General features: G+C 42.0%; 1 protein-coding gene across 1 annotated transcript in view; it reads left to right on the top strand.

Annotated features, from left to right (window-relative positions):
- The first annotated feature begins 12,821 nt into the window (after positions 1–12,821).
- The window catches only part of LOC108527187 (pleckstrin homology domain-containing family G member 7), a 37,139-nt gene continuing 31,496 nt past the window's right edge, over positions 12,822–18,464 (top strand). Inside the window, exon 1 of the mRNA XM_017868340.1 lies at positions 12,822–12,951. Within this exon, the coding sequence (XP_017723829.1) occupies positions 12,902–12,951 (50 nt within the window). The 5' untranslated portion in view covers positions 12,822–12,901. The remainder of the gene's footprint in view (positions 12,952–18,464) is intronic.

Genomic DNA, 18,464 nt, shown 5'->3' on the forward strand with positions numbered 1-18,464 from the left:
GACAGTTATTGTTTCTTATAAATCTGTGTCCCTGGGGGTGAGTTTCTCTAGACTGCGTTTAGCTGAGCAGTTCCACTCCAAATGTTCCTCAACCTGCTCATGGGATCAAAGGGCTCCCATGGGTTCATGGGATCAATAGAGCATATTCTTTATACAGTGAAGGAAGAGGTTCAAGAGGACAAGTAGAAACATGTAAGGCCTCTTGGAGCCTGGGCTCTGAAACTGATCTAATTTTATTGACCAAAGCAAGTCACTCAGTTGAACTCAGGGTCAGGGAATTACATGTTACCAACAGTGGGAGAGCATTGAAATGTTACATGGCAACGTGTAGGGATGTCAGGATTGGGGAAGAGTGGGGATGTTAGTGTAAATCTTCCATACATGTGAAACAGAATAAAGCTCTAAGATGAGATCTAGTTCAGTTGTGTCAAAGAAAGTGAAAAAGGGTAGTCTTAGAAAAAAAAGTGATGTTTAGAGTCGAATTATTTTAATAAGATGTTGATAAATTTTATTCCTTATCCTAAGAGCAGTGTGAAACCATTTAATGAATTGATACGATCAGATGGATGTCAGATATACCTGGGATTTAGATGCAAGTAGACTTGAGTCAAATAATTCGAATGTTCAGGTATGAGAAGTTGGTAAGTTAGACTATGATGAAAGCAGTGGGGTTAAAAAGAAGTATCTCAATGCAAGAGATATTTAGGAGATATAATCCCCCAGACTTTGTGAATGGTAACCTATCAGGGTGAGGGAAAGGAATCTTCAAGAATAACCTCCAAGCTTCTGGCTTATATAACTGGGTAACTAAAGTGTCCATTCACTGACCTAGATAAACTTGGGTAAAGAAATGAAATATGAGTGGTTGGAGTGTGGGTTTTGTGTTCAGGTTTGGACATGTTGAGTTTGAGGACCTATGAAGCATCTAATTGGAGGTTTTCAGTAAATAATTGGTTGGAGAAGGCATCAGGGGTGGATGCTATATGTGTATTTGTGAGTCTTAAATCAAGGAATGTTTTCTAGAGCAGGTAAAGTCTGGGTCCAGCTCTGATTATTAGATGGAGCCAGCAGACATAAAGGTGAATCAATGGGATGCATTAAGTCATTTGGAAAAAAAAATAACATGAAGGTAATTTCCATTGCCATATGGAATCTTTGTGAGAAAATAACAAAAATAGTCTTGGTAAATTTTAAAACAATAGCTAGGACAGGCTGGGCATGATGGCTCATGCCTATAATCCCAGCACTGTGGGAGGGCCAGGCAGGTGGATCACTTGAGGTCAGGAGTTTGAGATCAGCCTGGCCGACATAGTGAAACCTCATCTCTACTGAAAATATGTTTTTTTAAAAAATAAGCTGGACGTGGTGGCGGGCACCTGGAACTCCCTTCTTAGCCTGTTGACTTAAAGGTAGGAGGAGCTCAAAGTGTCCAGGTAGCAATTTTAACTGCCAGTTTAATGGAATCATTGTTGTATCTCCTGGTGGCAGTTTTGCTGCCTCTGGAACTAAGACCTCTGGGCCAGCAGAACGTAATGTCGCAGGAACGGGAGACAAAAATTTGGCTGGTGGATCACTAGGGATGATGGTGAGTGGTGCCACTTCTACTTCCACCCCTTGATGCCTGAACCTGTGAATCCTGGCTATGGAGGAAACAATGCCATATATTGGATGCTGATTCAGAGCATTACATGGCCTTCCAGAGAACTTTGCCCCAGGCCTGCAAAGTATTGTCACCTAGTTGGCATTACAATTGTGACTTCAAAAGGCCATTCCACTATTCTGTCAATCCAGCTGCTTCAGGATAATGGGGAACATGATAAGACCAGTGAATTCCATGCACATGAGCCCACTGCTGCACTGCTTTGGCCATAAAGTGAGTACCTTGGTCAAAGGCAATGCTGTGTGGGATACCATGATGGTGGATAAGGCATTCCATGAGCCCACGGATGGTAGTTTTGCCAGAAGCATTGCATGCAGGATAGGCAAACCCATATCTGGAGTAAGTATCTATTCCAGTGAGGACAAACCTCTGCCGTTTTCATGATAGAAGAAGTGCAATATAATCAACCTGCCACCAGGTAGCTGGCTGATCACCCCAAGGAATGGTGCCATATCAAGGGCTCAGTGTTGATCTATGTTGCTGGCAAATTGGGCACTCAGCCGTGGCCATAGCCAGGTCAGCCTTGGTGAGTGGAAGTCCATGTTGCTGAGCCCATGTGTAACCTCCATCCCTGCCACCATGGCCACTTTGTCCATGGGCCCATCGGGCAATGGCAGGGGTGACTAGGGAAAGAGGCTGAGTGGTAGCCACAGAATGGTCATCCTATCCACTTGATTATTAAAATCTTCCTATGCTGAGGTCACCCATTGGTGAGCACCCACATGGGATACAAATATCTTCACAGTTTTTGGCCACTCAGAGAGGTCTATCCACATACCTCTTCCCCAAATTTCTTTGTCACCAATTTTCCAGTCATGCTTCCTCCAAGCCCTGACCATCCAGCCAACCCATTGGCTACAGCCCATTAATCAGTATATAGTTACACGTCTGGCCATTTCTCCTTCCATGCAAAGTATGCAACCAGGTGTACTGCTTGAAGTTCTGCCCACTGGGAAGATTTCCCTTTACCGCTGTCCTTCAGGGATGTCCTAGAAAAGGCTTGTAGTGCTGCAGCTGTGCACTTTCGGGCGGTGCCTGCATATCGCGCAGAACCATCTCTGAACCAGGCCTTAGTCTTCTCTTCCTCTGTCAATTGGTCATAGGGAGCTCCCCATGAGGCCATCAGTGCAGGCTTGGGGAGAGAAGGCAGGGTGGCAGGAGTGGAGACCATGGGCATTTGAGCCACTTCCTCATGTAACTTACTTGTGTCTTCAGGACTTGCTTGAGCCTAATCACGTATATACCACTTCCATTTATTTGATGATAGAATGCTGCTGTGCATGACCCACTTTATGGCTAGATGGGTCAGAAAGCACACAGTTCATGAGAGGCAGTTCAGGTCGCATGGTGACTTGATGACCTATAGTCAAATGTTCAGTTTCCACCAAAGTCCAGTAACAGGCCAAGAGCTGTCTCTCAAAAGGAGAGTAGTTATCTGCAGAAGATGGCAGGGTCTTGCACCAAAATTCTAGAGGTCTCTGCTGTGATTCACCTATGGGGGACTGCCAAAGGCTCCAAACAGCATCTCTGTCTGCCACTGACACCCCAAGCACCATTGGATCTGCTGGGTCATATGGCCCAAGTGGCAGAGCAGCTTGCATAGCAGCCTGGACCTATTGCAGAGCCTTCTCCTATTCTGGACCCCACTCAAAACTGGCCACCTTTCAGATCACTCAATAAATGGGCCAGAGTAACACACCCAAATGAATGTGTTACCTCCAAAATCCAAATAGGCCCACTAGGCATTGTGCCTCTTTCTTGGTTGGAGGAGGGGTCAAATGTAGCAACTTATCTTTCACTTTAGGAGGACTATCTTGAAAGGCCCCACACCACTGGACCCCTAGAAATTCTGCTAAGGTAGAAGTTTTCTGAATTGTAGTCAAATTTATTTCCCATCCTCTGGCATGCAAATGTGTCACCAATAATTCCGGTGTATTTGCTACTTCTTGCTCACTGGATCCAATCAGCATAATGTCATCAGTATAATGGACCAATGTGATATCTTGCAGAAGCGAAAAGTGATCAAGGTCTCTCTGAATAAGATTATGACATAAAGTCGGAGAGTTGATATACTCTGAGGCAGGACAGTAATGATATATTGCTGGCCTTGCTACCTGAAGGTAAATTGCTTCTAGTGGGCCTTATGGACAGGAATGGAGGAAAAGGCATTCGCCAAGTCAGTGGCTGCATATCGGTACCAGGAGATGTGTTCATTGGCTCAATTGGCTCAAGCAGTGAAACCACATCTGGTACAGCAGCTGCAATTGGAGTCAACACTTTGTTAAGCTTACAATAATTCACTGTCATTCTCCAAGATCCATTTGTCTTCTGCACAGGCCAAATGGGAGAGTTGAACAGGGATGTGGTGGGAATCACCACCCTTGTGTCTTTCGAGTCCTTGATGGTAGCCTTAATCTCCATAGTCCCTCCAGGGATGCAATATTATTTTTGATTTACTATTTCTCTTGGTAGAGGCAGCTCTAATGGCTTCCATTTTGCCTTTCCCTCCATAATAGCCCTCACCCTACCAGTCAGGGAGCCAATATGGGGGTTCTGCCAGCTGCTAAATTTGTCTATGCCAATTATGTGCTCTGGCACTGGGGAAATGACCACAGGATGAGTCTGGGGATCCACTGGACCCACTGTAAGTTGGACTTGAGCTAAAACTCCATTAATTGCCTGACCTCCATAAGCCCCTACTTTAACTGGAGGACTATGATGATGTTTTGGGTTCCCTGGAATCAACCCCAGCTCAAAGCCAGTGTCCAGTAGTCCCCAAAATGTCTGATCATTTACCTTTCCCCAATACACAGTTACCTTGGTAAAAGGCCAGAGGTCTCCTTAGGGAAGGATGGGAGAAAGATTCACTGCATAGTGAGCTGAGATTGTGCCACTGCACTCCAACCTGGATGGCAAAGCAAGACTCCCTATCAAAAAAAGATTCACTACATAAGTTGTCAGTAATGTAGTGGGGTCCTTTGTCAAGGAGACCTGGCCTCCCCTTTATTCAAGGGGTTCTGGGTTTGTAAACTGGCTCACGTCTCTGGAAATTGATTGAGATGTGAGTCATGACGTTTTATCACGTGAATTATGATAAAACATGATTCTCTGTTTTATAATTCAAGTTAGTCTTGTCCATTCAACCTAGAAGTTTTCTGCTTATAAAAATTAGGTAGGAATGTAGTAGGCTTTCTATCAATTTCAATTCCAGGAACACTGTAATTAATTAGCCAATGCCAGAGCTCTACAGGAATCAGTCTGTTCTGATTGCTGATTTGCCTCTTCTGTCCATTATGGTAGCTATGCCCACCTTGCCTTTGATGGTTGAGTGCCGCCACTTGGCCTCTGCCACTTTGGGATTCAATTATTCCCATTGTATTTAAATTTTGTAGTTGAATGACTGTGGTTCCCACCGTTAGATATGACATACAGAGAAGGGCAATTACAGGGCTCTTCAAAGATGCAGGTCCTGCCCTCACAAATCTATTTCACAAGGCATTGGTCAAGGGGATATCTTCTGACCCTCTCAGCTGGGATGAGTAGGTCTAAAGTGACTAATCCACTCCACCATCCCAATCTCCCTAAGCCTTTGGATCTCTTCCTCTACATTAAACTAAGGGAGATCAGGCATTTCCAGCTCACTCAGAGTGGGCCATCTTTTAATCCATATTTTAGCTAACCAAGAAATAAACTTTTAGACCCATGTTTAACTCCCTAAGCTGTAACATTAAATGCAGAGTCCCTATTTAGTGGGCCCAAATCAATAAATTCAGCCTGATTCAACTCTGTGTTCCTTCCACACCCTTAATATCCATTCCCATGCCTGTTCTCCAGATTTCTGTTTATATAAATTAGAAAACTCAAGTAGTGATTTTCAAGTGTAGGATCCCTCATGGGTCACACTCTCAACCTCACCTCTAGGGGCCTGGACTTTAGTCCAGTTACAGGTCTAGAGGCAAACAAGGTTGTTGGGGGCAGCTCCTGAGGAGAATCAACGTTATCGTGCCTGTCAACTGCCTCAAGGGAGGCCATCACTATTGCCTCAGGCAGTGCAGGGTTTATCTCCCCAGACAAAGGTGGAAAGACTGATGGCACCATGGGTCAGGGTGGGGATGTTGCCACTACTGGGGATGGGGAAGCTGGGCAAAAAAGTTTTATCAGAGTTTACAAACTCAGTGTCCCCAGCTTCATCGGGGTCCTCCCACACATCCCCATTCCAAGTTGCAGGGTCCCAATGCCCTCAATTTAACAGTGTACACCTGGCAAGACTGTGCATGCACCTTTCATTGTAGGTCAGCCACTCGCTTAAGAGCTTTGTCTATTTTTCCACAATTTCAGCTCTTTCTCTACAGGAGAAAAGACTCTCACTCAGGGCAATCTTAGCGGATTTGAGGCTTAGTATCTGCTTCTGAAGCCAGGAGTTAGAATCCCCGAGTTCATCATTTTCTCTCAACACTTTGTCCACTGAACTTAGGAGCAACCAACCAGCTTCATTATGTTCCTGGGTTCTCCACATATGGTCAAAGGTATTATGTATAGAGTCACTAAACTTGCCTCTCACAAGCAGTGAATCAGGAGTGTCAAATGCATTTATGTTGCACAACTCTCTAAACGGTTCACACCAAGGATTATCAGTGTTCTCCATACTATTAGAAGTAGAGTCCTCAGCATTTTTGGATCTAATCATATGAAGCAGCCAACTCCAGAAGCCCCAAAACCAACAAAAGAACTCCATCCTTAATACTCTGTTCCTCTAGAACCACTCCTTGTACCAAAATCTCTATTTGTCAGAGTTCTCTAGAGGAACAGAACTAATGGGATAGGTAGGTAGGTAGGTAGATAGATAGATAGATAGATAGATAGATAGATAGATAGATAGATAATAGAGAGATTCTTAAGTAGTAACTCACATGATCATGAGGTCCTGCAATAGGCTGTCTGCTGGCTGAGGAGCAAGGAGAGCCAGTCAGAGTTCCAAAGCTGAAGAACTTGGAGTCTGGTGTTCGAGGGCAGGAAGCATCCAGTATGGTAGAAAGACAGAGGCTGGGAGGCTAGGCCAATCTCAAATCTTCACATTTTTCTGCCTGCTTTATATTTGCTGGCAGCTGATTAGATGGTGCCCACCCAGATTAAGGGTGGGTCTGCCTTCCCCAACCCACTGACTCAAATGTTAATCTCCTTTGGCAACACCCTCGCAGACACACCCAGGATCAATACTTCGCATCCTTCAATCCAGTCAAGGTGACACTCAGTATTAACCATCACAAGATTCTTACATTATTACTAATAAACAAGAACTAAAAAAATAAAAATAAACAAACCCAGACAGATCCCCAATCCGTCTCTCTTCACTCCCTCTTCTCTTCTTCCACGTGTCTCTACAGTCTTTTCTGCAGCAGCCATTTGTTCAAAGAGCCCACTTCCTTGAACAGTTGCTTGCCAGGCTGTGTGGTCATATAATGTTAGGTGTAGAGTGAAGAGCTCTGCATGAGGCCCCACTGTCTATCTAAGACCGAGGGTTCTTACCTAAAAAAAAAAAAAAAAATAGGCCTATCAAATGGTCTAAACTAGGATTTAGCAAACGATGGCCCATGGCCAAAATTCAGCCCATAACCTGTTTCTGTTAATAAAGCTTTATTGGAACACACCAACGCCCACTCATTTGTACATTGCCTAGGACTGTTTTAGCACTGTAATGTCAGAGTTGCAACAGAGACTGCACGGCCCACAAACCCTAAAATGTTTACTATCTGGCCCTTTATAGAAAAGATGTGCTGACCCCTGGCCTATACAATTAAGAAATGCTTGCCTCTGGCTTCCAATCACAGCAAAATTTTTTGTCTTGCAGAATAGATACATAACCTTTTTCAAAAATACTGATTCTTCTACTATAGTGGTGTTGGGTTTTTTGTTTTGTTTTGTTTTTTTGAAACAGTCTTGCTCTGTCACTCATGCTGGAGTGTAGTGGCACAATCTCAGCTCACTGCAATCTCCACCTCCTGGGTTCAAGTTATTCTCTTGTCTCAGCCTCCCAAGTAGATGGGATTACAGGTGTGCACCACCACATCTGGCTAATTTTTGTGTTTTTAGTAGAGACAGGATTTCATCATGTTGGCCAGGCTGGCCTTGAACTCCTCATCTCAAGTTGTCTGCCCTCCTCAGCCTCCCAAAGTGCTGGGATTACAGGTATTATAGTGTTTTAACATGTAACCTGACAATATGTAAGTGGTAAGTGCCCAATATACTCATAGTTGTGAAATCGGCTAACTGGTAAATCCTTGCTCTCAGGTTTTGCTTTGTGAACTCGTTCTTCCTGCCATTCCCTCTCTCACTCTGTAATATTTAAGTGAACTCATGCTTACTTCAAACCTTCCTCTCTTATCACTAGAATATGGCCCCTGGAAAAAAATCTTCACAATTCATTCTTATGCAAGTGGTAGGGAATTTAGGCTTAAGGGACATATACTGTCATCTTTCCAAGTACAGCCAGTACATTTCTCCCTTTTGGGTTTCCCCGCATCTTATAAATGTCTCCATCATAATTTCTAAAACACTACATTGTGTTTCGTTTACATTCATCTGCCCCCAAGAATCAAAACCTTCCTGAGAGCAGAGACTGCTTCTTACTTATCTTTGAACCTCTAGCATCCGGTACCCAGAAAGAGTCTACTTCCAAAAAGATAAATGGAAGAAGGAAGACAGGCAGGTTGGCAGGCTTCTTGGATTACAGTGCCACTTATCTATCCCCAATGCATTTGCATTTTCACAAAAGACAGCTTGAAGCCAAACAGTGAAACTGTGCTGGTGGAAATTTTAAACATCAGAAGCAAGTGAGGGAGATGATTTTGTGGACAGGGAAACATTCCTAGCATCCCTTACATTTTGTATTGATAAGAAGCTGTCCATCTTACCTAATTTTCAGGTCAGCCCTGAAAGTGAGAAGAGAAACGTACATGTGACATTTCTATAAGTGTATAGACTAACCTTCCGATGCTCAAATAGAATGTAAGAAAAAAGTTAAATATATCCATATTAGCCACTGGGGCAACATTAGCATGAAAGCCAAATGATGTGATATTTGAAAGTCTGTCTTGAGGAAAAAACAAACAAAAGTATTAAATGCCAGTAAAACTTCCCCCAAAGTCAAGTCCATCTGGGGTTACCATTAGGGGGCAGCAGGACCTGGAGTTAAAGTCTACTGGAGTCAAACTCCCTGATTTTAAATCCTATCTCCACTTCTCTGTGGCAACAAGATCTTGCACAATTTCCTTAACCACTCGAAACTTTGAAGGTTTTATCCATGAAGTGGAGATACAAATACAGTCACGCATTGCATTAATACAATGGGCCTCATGTACAACAGTGGTCCTGTAAGATTAAAATAATGTAGTTTTGCTCTACCTAGTCTACGTTTAGATACACAAATACTTCCCATTGTGTTACTGCTGCCTACATTATTCAGTAGCATAACATGATGTACAGGTTTGTAGCCTGGGAACTACTGGTGACACCTCACAGCCTAGGTGTGTAGTAGGCTACACACCATCGAGGTTTTTGTAAGTTCACTCTGTGATGTTCACATAATGACAAAATTGCCTGAGGATGCATTTCTCAGAACATAGCCCCATCATTAAGCAATGCACATCTGTAGTGTTCCTCTCACAGGTCTTTCTTTTTAACTGGTTAAATAATATAACTCAAAGAGTAGCTATTGTTCTTTTTAGAGAAACCATTCATTCAGCACCTCCCACATGTAAGTCATTGACTTATTCTCTCTAAAATTTCCTAACCCCAGAGCTAAATATTCTAACATCAGGCACATCAAAGGTAATGTGTCTGACCTTTAGGTTCAATACAATACAATATTATACCCCACATGCTTTTATTTAAAACCCTTTATGTCCCTAGCAGTGTCTGTTAACTGTAGAACATACTAGAAGAGAAGACTTGTCATCTTCTTTGGGGCTTTAAGGCTTGTTGGACAGGATTCAGAGACTAATAGGCAGTGTACCGCTCATTACTCAAAAGAGAAGACTGCAGCCTTGGGGAGGTTTCCTGACATGGGCATGGTGCAAGGGGAACCACGTGCCATTCTTCCACCAGCATCAGCTCATCTATTAGGTTGGCGCAAAAGTAATTACGGGTTTTGCCATTACTTTTAATTGTGGCAACAACTGCAATTACATTTGCACCAACCTAATAGAATGTAAGTTCCAGAAAAGTGGGATTTTCATCTCTTTTGCTTATTGCCTTATCCCTGGTACCTAGAACACTGCCTGGCACTTAGTAGGTATCCAATAAATGTTTAAGGAAAGAAAAAGAAAAGAAAAAGGAAATTGATTGGTAGTTGGGTTTGGACATGCCTTTTAGGGAAATTGTATGGTCCCCTTTTGTTTTGTGTGTTTTCTCCTCCAACTATTTATTTGACTCCTTCTAGCTCCTTTCAACCTCCTCTATCTTCCTTGTTGTTTTTTGCTTGTCTTTGAGTGTACTTTGGGTTTGTGGGGATTTGTACAAGTATTGCTTAATCCCACAAGGGAGTATGTTGACTGTTTTCCATAAAAAAACAGTAACCTAGAAAGAAGGTGAGATTTCTGCGCAGTTACCAGCAGTTACCATGGTGCTCTGAACACGTGTGCTCAAAAAAATATTACCGATTTGACCCCACAGTCACAGTACATGGCATTTCTCACACACTGATGAGACTCTTAAGAGGCATCTCTGTTCTGTGTTCAAACTGATGTATAGGGTACAAGTCTTCCATTTGTTCACTCCACGTTTATGAGAAATAACCATCACAGTACCAGATTCTAGGTGGTAAACTAGAAGCTCCTCATCCTATCTGCTTCTCATTTGCATTTCCAACAAATGGAATACTTTGATAGAAAGTTGAATTGGAAACCATAATCAAACATACAAAAGCACATTCCCAACAATTTTTGAGACTCATAATGGAAAAGTATATCCCAGATTTAACCAAGAGAGCTGTAGTTCAATAATTGGCGGTAGAGTTGTCATTTCTCTTTTGATTATTTTAAAAGAGATTTTAGAAAAGTTTTTTACTGATGCTTAATTTGTTTTCTCTGTAGTCAACCCATAGTTATAAGCAAGCATTCCAAATTGCACTATATTTCTTGCATAGGGTAAAACATTATGATTCTTAAAATGGAATGCCTACTTTTTCTAGTCATACAATTGCTGAAAAGCTGCCTGCTGAAGAAGACTACATTTACCGTGAACTCTTACTACCAGACAAGGACTACAGTTTCTGATGAATAGGGCCTGATAAGGCTGCCTGATTAAAAAACAACAATCACTGGGCAACATTTGTAGCAAAGGAAAAGATAAGACTATGCTTTATCCAAGTTGCAGTGCCTTCAATAAGATTTTTATTCTTTTAAGACACACATATCACTAAAGGGCAGTTGTACTTACCATATTCTCTAGCCCTTGTTATTATTTTTTCTTAAAATTTGCACCTGACAATTAAAGGCTAGTAGTCCTTGGTTTAAGTCTGCTGCACAGAAGGAATCTTTTAAAAATGTAAAAGATCTATTAGTCATATTTCTAAAAGGGGAACTTTGAATTAATCAAACATCCTTCAAACATTTCTGCCAAGATAAAGGTCACCACACGATTACTGTCCGCACCCACCGGCCACAGAAGGAGAGAAGGAGAATGATGCTCCTGGATCTCACACTAGAGCATTCAAGATGCAGGCAGCCTCACACAGCACACTTGCTTTCCACATAAGGAACCGGCGGCCAGGGGAAGCGACAGGCCAAGGTCACAGTTGGGAATCCAGGTCCTAAGCTGGGTGCCCTTGCCACTCAGTGGGACTGTCCCTGTGTCTGCTATGATAAATTGCCATAAATCAGGTGACTTAAAACAACAGAAGTTTATCCTGTTTCCATTCTGGAAACCAGAAGGCTGAAATCACAGTCTGGGCAGAGCCATACTTCCCCTGAAGGCGCTAAGGGAGAACTTTTCACTTGCTTTTTCATGCAGGTGTTCCTTGGCTTGTGGCTACCTGATTTCAATCTCTGCCTCTGTCCATCTTCACATACCCTTCTCTCCTTGCTGTGTCTCCTCTCTTAGTGTCTTTTTTTTTTTTTTTTTTTTTGAGTCTCACCCTGTTGCCCAGGCTGGAGTGCAGTGGTGTAATCTCAGCTCACTGCAACCTCCACCTCTCAGGTTCAAGCGATTCACCTCCCCTAGTCTCCCGAGTAGCTGGGACTACAGGCGTGCACCACCACGCCCAGCTAATTTTTTGTATTTTTAGTAGAGACAGGATCTCACCATCTTGGCCACTGGTCTCGAACTCCTGACTTCAGGTGATCTGCCCACCTCGGCTTCCCAAAGTGCTGGGATTACAGGCATGAGCCACTGAGCCTGGCGTCTTAAGTGTCTTTTATAAGGACGTTTGTCATTGGATTTAGGGCCCACTCAGACAATCCAGAATAATCTCATCTCTAGATCCTTAATTTAATCATATCTGCTAAGACCCTTTTTACAAATAAGGCCATATGCACATGTTCCAGAGGTTAGGATGTGGACATACCATTTTTAGGGGGTCACCATTCAAACCATTATACTCCATTCTTTTCCTAAAGTAGTAAGCATCATCACACCATTTTAAAATTTTGTTGTGCTTTAAAATAGTTGGTAGTCTCTTTTTCTCTTCTTCCCATTTACAAGTCTTTTTGGAGTCAGACCTGCATAATTGAATTTCTGATTCGGGCTCTGTCATTCACTACAACAGTGCCACGTTAGGTAAGTTCCTTATGCATCCCTCTAAGCCTCAGTTTCCTCTGGTCTAAAATGAGAACAGTAATTTCCACTACATAGGGTGCTTGTGAGAATCAATATGATAATGCATGTAAAGCACTTAACAAAATGTCTAAGAAGAATCAGTTCTTAGTAAATGCCAGCTGATTTTAAATTAGAATAACATTCACCAAGATCAGTCTATTGCTTACAAAATGTAGATATTTGAGGTCTTCTGGGGGACCCATTTCCAGCAGCCAGAGACATTTCTGGCACCAGCACGTGAGAGCCGCCTCATTGTTGAGTGCTGACGCATGGGCGCACGGCCTGCTCAGCCGTGGGGTGGGGGGAATTCCCGGGATGCTCTGAATTGTTGCTTTCTCAGCCTACACCATAGACCTTCAGATCTTCAGCAGTGCATAGAATAAGGAGACATTCTGGTACCAGAAGGGAGACAAGATTATTCCAGCAGCCATGGGACTAGTCCCTTCGGATCTGACCAGCTTGGGGCAACGCAACTCAGGGTTAGTGAAAGAGTGACTGTATTGGGGTTTCTACATGGTGGGTGGGGGTGGGGAAAGCCAGTGGAGGGGTGTCCTGCCCTAGAGAGCTGCAAAGTCTGGGTCACCCAGTTATACCTCTGGGTTCCAAAGCTTGTCCTGAAGCAAAGAACTAGAATAGCCAAGCATAAAACAACAACAACAAAAGCATTTATCAAGGATGTTTGTTTAGTTGTGTTTTTCTAAATAATTAAAGGATGGCATGGAGTTATACTGTACTTAAATGGTGACAGTGGGTTGCCAGCCACACCCCAAATAGTTTGCATTTATTATTAGTTTATTCACCAGCTTATCCCTCCTCTGAGGAAATCCAATCTCTAAAAATATCCTCCCCTCTCCTCTTCACACCAGGCACCCCTACCCCACACAGACACCACTTTGTTTTGGGGAGGGGGATGAGAATTCTGAATTCACTACAGTGATTGCTTCCAGTGGATGAACAATCCAGAATTGGAGACATTAATCCTGCATGAATGCCACGTTTATTCAAAAACAACCCTAATATTTAAAACAGCCAAAAGAAGATACCAGTTTGGATACACACTCCACCCACCATGAGACCTAAATTCAAAGTCACGCTGAACTCAATACAGCTATATGAGTTAATTTTGTTCATCCCACGATCTGAGCACCCCCAGCTGGCACAGACCTGGGTCTTTTCCAGAGTGCCCAGAAATCCAGTCCACTGCCAGGCATGGACTCGACATCGACGCACATTTTCCGCACCAATCCATGTCTCTTCATGTTACTGGTGCAGATGCTCTGATTGCTTTCCTAGGTCTCTGCATGGCTACAGTGGTGGTTCTTGATATTTTTATTAACTCATGCTGTCTTTTGATGAACAAAATATATTTCGTGTCACAGAAATTTTGGTATGCCCTTCCAGGGGCATATTCACCTTTCCAGAATTAGCATTCGTGGGTTTTGAACACCAAGGCAAAAAGTCAAGGTCATGGATCAAGCCATTCACAAGCCGGTTGTCTTCTCCCTGCTCCCTATGTGCAAATTCAGCTCCAAATTTGACCTTTGTGCCCCCAATGGATGCATGATGTCAGAAGGTATCCCAGACAAGAGCAAAATGGATAGGGGTAACGTAACCAACCACTTTTAATTGGGCGAGGGTGAGCACTCAAACTGTATTCTGCTTTTGTATATGCATACAATTATTCATTTATGCTCCAGAATGGAAAAACAAATGCCTTTGAGGACTGTCAGTATTTTGATCTATAGGTTGACATGCCTATTTATTCAACAAGTTTATCTGAATACTTGTTCTATGTCAGATTCCATGCTAACTGATTAGATTCTGTGATATATAAGATCCAGTATGAATCTTCAATGTGTTTATTATAAAGAGACAAGGTAGGAGTAGGAGAGGGAGGGGAAGAGAGAGAATTGTCCCTCCCTGAGTGGGTCAGAAAAGATTTATGGAGGAGGAATGTCTAAGCTAGAATTTAAAGATGAATACAAGTTTTTCAGGCAGACAAAGTACAACTAGGCAGGCAGATGGGAACTACCTGAGCCAAGGCATGGAGGCGTGAAGCACACAGTGTGTTTAAAGAACAGTACACAGCTAGCTATTCTTGGAGTACACATTCTGCAGGCATTTGTGTAGGGAAATGGCAATGATCAATCACTCTGAGTATATGTGGGTTGGGTTATTGTTCCATTTACTTAACAAATGTTTATTAAGCCCTTACTAAACAGAGGAATTCAAAGCAGGAGCTGGACCTTAGGGTGATAAGGGAAATAAGACATGAATCTACAAAGCATAAGACACTTTTCTTGAGAGAAGATTCATTCATGTTCATCAGCAACAATGGATTAAGTTCTAAATTAACACCTACCAACACAACCGATTATAAGACATGTTTTCTTTACTTAAGGAGTGTCAGTCTAATGGAAAAGACACATAAATAAAACATGATATTATAATATATTCAATAATCCGTCTAATAGTGTTTATTGGCTGCTTACCAAGTTCTGGACACTGATCTAAGTGCTTTATATTAATTTAGCCCATCCTCACACAATATTATTATTGTCTGCATTTCCCAAATGGCAAAGTAAGGACCGGAGAGGTTACTTAAGTTGTTCAACCAAGGGTCACACTACTGAGATTAAAATCCACGAAATTTGACCCCGCATTCTTAACCACCACTCCAGAGAACTATAGAAGCATGGAACAGAAACATATAAGCCATCTAAGAAGGGGTCAGGGAAGACGAATCCTTCTACCCCAATAGTAGTTACATGCTTTCTGAGGTCTCCGGGAAATAGAAAAGCAGTTTATAGAATCTTGGGAAACTACCAAATGTAATGATACTAGAGTGTATAACATCTAGAGTTCAAGCTCAAAAGAGTCCATTTTTTCCCAAAAGTTTGCCTAGATTACATTTCTCATTCAAATGATTGTAATTTTTTCAATCCCTGACCTCTTTAAATGCTAAAATCCCATTATGTGCCTCCTAGATTTTTATCAAGAGAACTATACAGTTGATGGGGAAGCTTCTGACATTTCTCTTCAGGGGTCTTCTTTTTCTGAGCTCTCAGCATTTTGTGTTATATAATACCTTCTGAAGACTATTATAAAACTTCCTGGCTGGATTTGTACACTGCTGATCGATTATGTGTCAATCCCAATGTCCTGTATGCAATATGATGAAGGTAGAATTATGTTTCTCATTCAAATTATTTTAACTTTCTCAACTCCCACCTAATTCAGTTCCCTCCATCCTTATAACTATCACAGACATTGAGTTGGCAAACAAAAAAGGAAAGTTGTAAGAAGTTGTAGTCCTAATGATCTTCTTATAAAACCAAATCATAAAGTAGAGAAAAAGTCAAACAGGAGTGTAGAATGCTGAAAGATGACCTCATCCTTGCAGGAGGAATCCAGTATGAGAGATCTGTGTCAGTAAGGATAGCATTTGCCTGGATGTCACAGAACCCAACTAGAATGACCTAGGTAAGGAAAGGGTGGGTTTTTGGTAACATAACCACATCCCAGGCACCTGTTTTTCTATTCTGCTGTTGTCTTTGCAAGAGTTACGGTATACGTTCGGGTTTTAAGATCTATTCCGGACAGCAAGAAGGCAAAGGACAAGGGGTAAGCAGAAGAAGCTAGCTGAGTCTGTCCCCTTTGAAAAACTTTTTCTAGTATTCACATGCTTGAGCCTCCATTTAAATCTCATTGGCCAGGTTTGGGTCACATAGCCTTCACTAGCTGCAAGAGAGTCAAAGCAGGTCATCCTATGACCTCAGCACATACCATCCCAGACAAAGCAGGGTTTTAATAGCAAGAAAAGGAAAGAGCATGCACATTGGGTTGGCACATTATCTATTATTACAGTAATAGGGATGACCACATTCTCCTAAAATTTCCTAATTAAAAAAAATAATAGAAGAGCAGAGAAAAGGCAGGTGAAACAGATTACAAAACCCCAGGGAATATAGACAATTGAATAAAGCTGAGCCCAGTGTTACTTAAGTACTTCCCCTTTGTGCTCCCTAACAGAGATAATCCATGGGCCTGAATCTCATAGTATGAGTAGGAGTTAGACAGACTTGGGGAAGGTAGAGAAGGAATAAAACATTCCCAGCTAAAGCACCAAGCTGGGAAACACGATTTTGTATGGGGAATTACAATGTATTCCCTATTTCCAGAGATCTAATAGCAAAGTGAGGAATATCAGGCAGGTAAATGGAGCCAGATCATGGAAGGCTTGTGTGTGTGTGCTTTAAAATGTGTTTTCTGGTATAAGATGAGAATTTCCTGAGGCGTCTTAAGCCAGGGAGGGATAGTTCAGACTTAAATTTTAGATAACTCACCTTTAGATAAGTCACCTAGTGACTGTGTATAGGATGGAATCAAGGAGATAAAAAGAAAGGTGGAGAAACAAGGTAAGAGGTGACCATGTTACAACAATCAGAAGATGTTGAGGCCCTGATCTGGTGGAGACACAGAGGAGTGCACAAATATTAATTATTTCCTTTGAGTATCATGGAAGACTTCTTGGAGGAAGCAGCCTTTTATAACTGAAAACGAACTTCCTTTTGTGTCTACAATGTGTATCTGAACAGTCTGAGGCATCCTTACTTCATATATTTTGTAGAAAATTATGGGATGTAAGTTGACCACTAATTATAAATTCCTAAACAACTTGTTCTACTATTCATAAGTAAAATGATTTGAAAAAGATTTTGCCAAAGGCTGAAAATGTGAAATAATACTCAAAACCTAAAGGTAGGAAAGGCCTATATCAAGTTACTTATAACCTCAAAATTAATTGTTCTCTAATTGTGGTGAGTATCCAGGGAGCTCAAAATACAGATACAGAGGCCCACTTCAGATCTACTAAATCAGAATCTCCGCAGTGGGACTTGGGGATGGGTATTTATAATTAATTCCACGGGATATGCTAATATACACCGGTTTTCATCAGCAGCATGAGGAACCTAACAGGGCATGATACACTCCAACATTAGACATACTGACAAGAAAGAGGGCATGGGATCCAAGAATGCACAATTAAGAGGCAAGAGACGAAAGTGCAGGCAGAAAGGCTGTCACTCATATAGAAGGTCAGAACCATGGAACTTGGCTGCAGAGCCTGGTAGGACCTGAGCAGCAGCTAGGTAGGAAAATGGAAAGAGTGGAGGAAGGACTGGGATAGGGAGACTAACAGGGATCCAAGCACCGCCGCTTTGGGGGTTGGAGAGTGCTAGATGGCAATAGACAAAATCATAACATCCAAAAGGATGTGACAAATCTGGGCTCTCAACTTTCCAGGCAATTCACAGCTATGCTTTTGTTGGTAAATCAAGACAAATTTCTTTCTATGTAAAGTAGCATATATATGCTATTTGTTGGTGAAAATATAAAGATTACATTGGTCAATAAACAGAAGAAATTGCATCTCTGTCCGTTAGAATAGACCAAAGGAATATCTGAATAGTTCTGATGAGAAAACTGTGAGCCCCTATAATTCCATGTTATTAGGAAGGTCCCTAGCATGACAGACCCCTTACAAGCCTGACCAGTTTTGCTCCTTAGAGATCGCTGAGCAAATGCCTGGTGGCTTTGGCACTGTTCCCCACTGTGTCTGTGACATCACCCATGAATTTTGTGAACATCCTACAGACACATTTCATGAAATGGGCCAGGGGAAAAGAGAAGGGCAGGGGAAAGGAGCAGGTAGATAGTCCTGTGTGATGAACTTTTCTAAAATTTTCTCATTTTCTCTGGGAAAATAAAAGTAGCTGACTTTAAACAACAAGCTTCAGATCATTAGGGGTACCATGATCACCCCCATGGATCCTGCTGCCTTCTGAGGCAGTTTGCGTAATTTGCAAAGACATCTGTGTTTGAGGTCTTTTTCCTAATATCCTTCTGAGTGAGAACAAGCAGGGTGCATTTGTTTTTTTATTTTTTTTTTATTTTATTTTTTTTATTTTTTATTTTTTTTTATTTTTAT

The sequence above is a fragment of the Rhinopithecus bieti genome, unplaced genomic scaffold (assembly GCF_001698545.2).
Source record: "Rhinopithecus bieti isolate Rb0 unplaced genomic scaffold, ASM169854v2 scaffold_2453, whole genome shotgun sequence".
Taxonomy (NCBI): domain Eukaryota; kingdom Metazoa; phylum Chordata; class Mammalia; order Primates; family Cercopithecidae; genus Rhinopithecus; species Rhinopithecus bieti.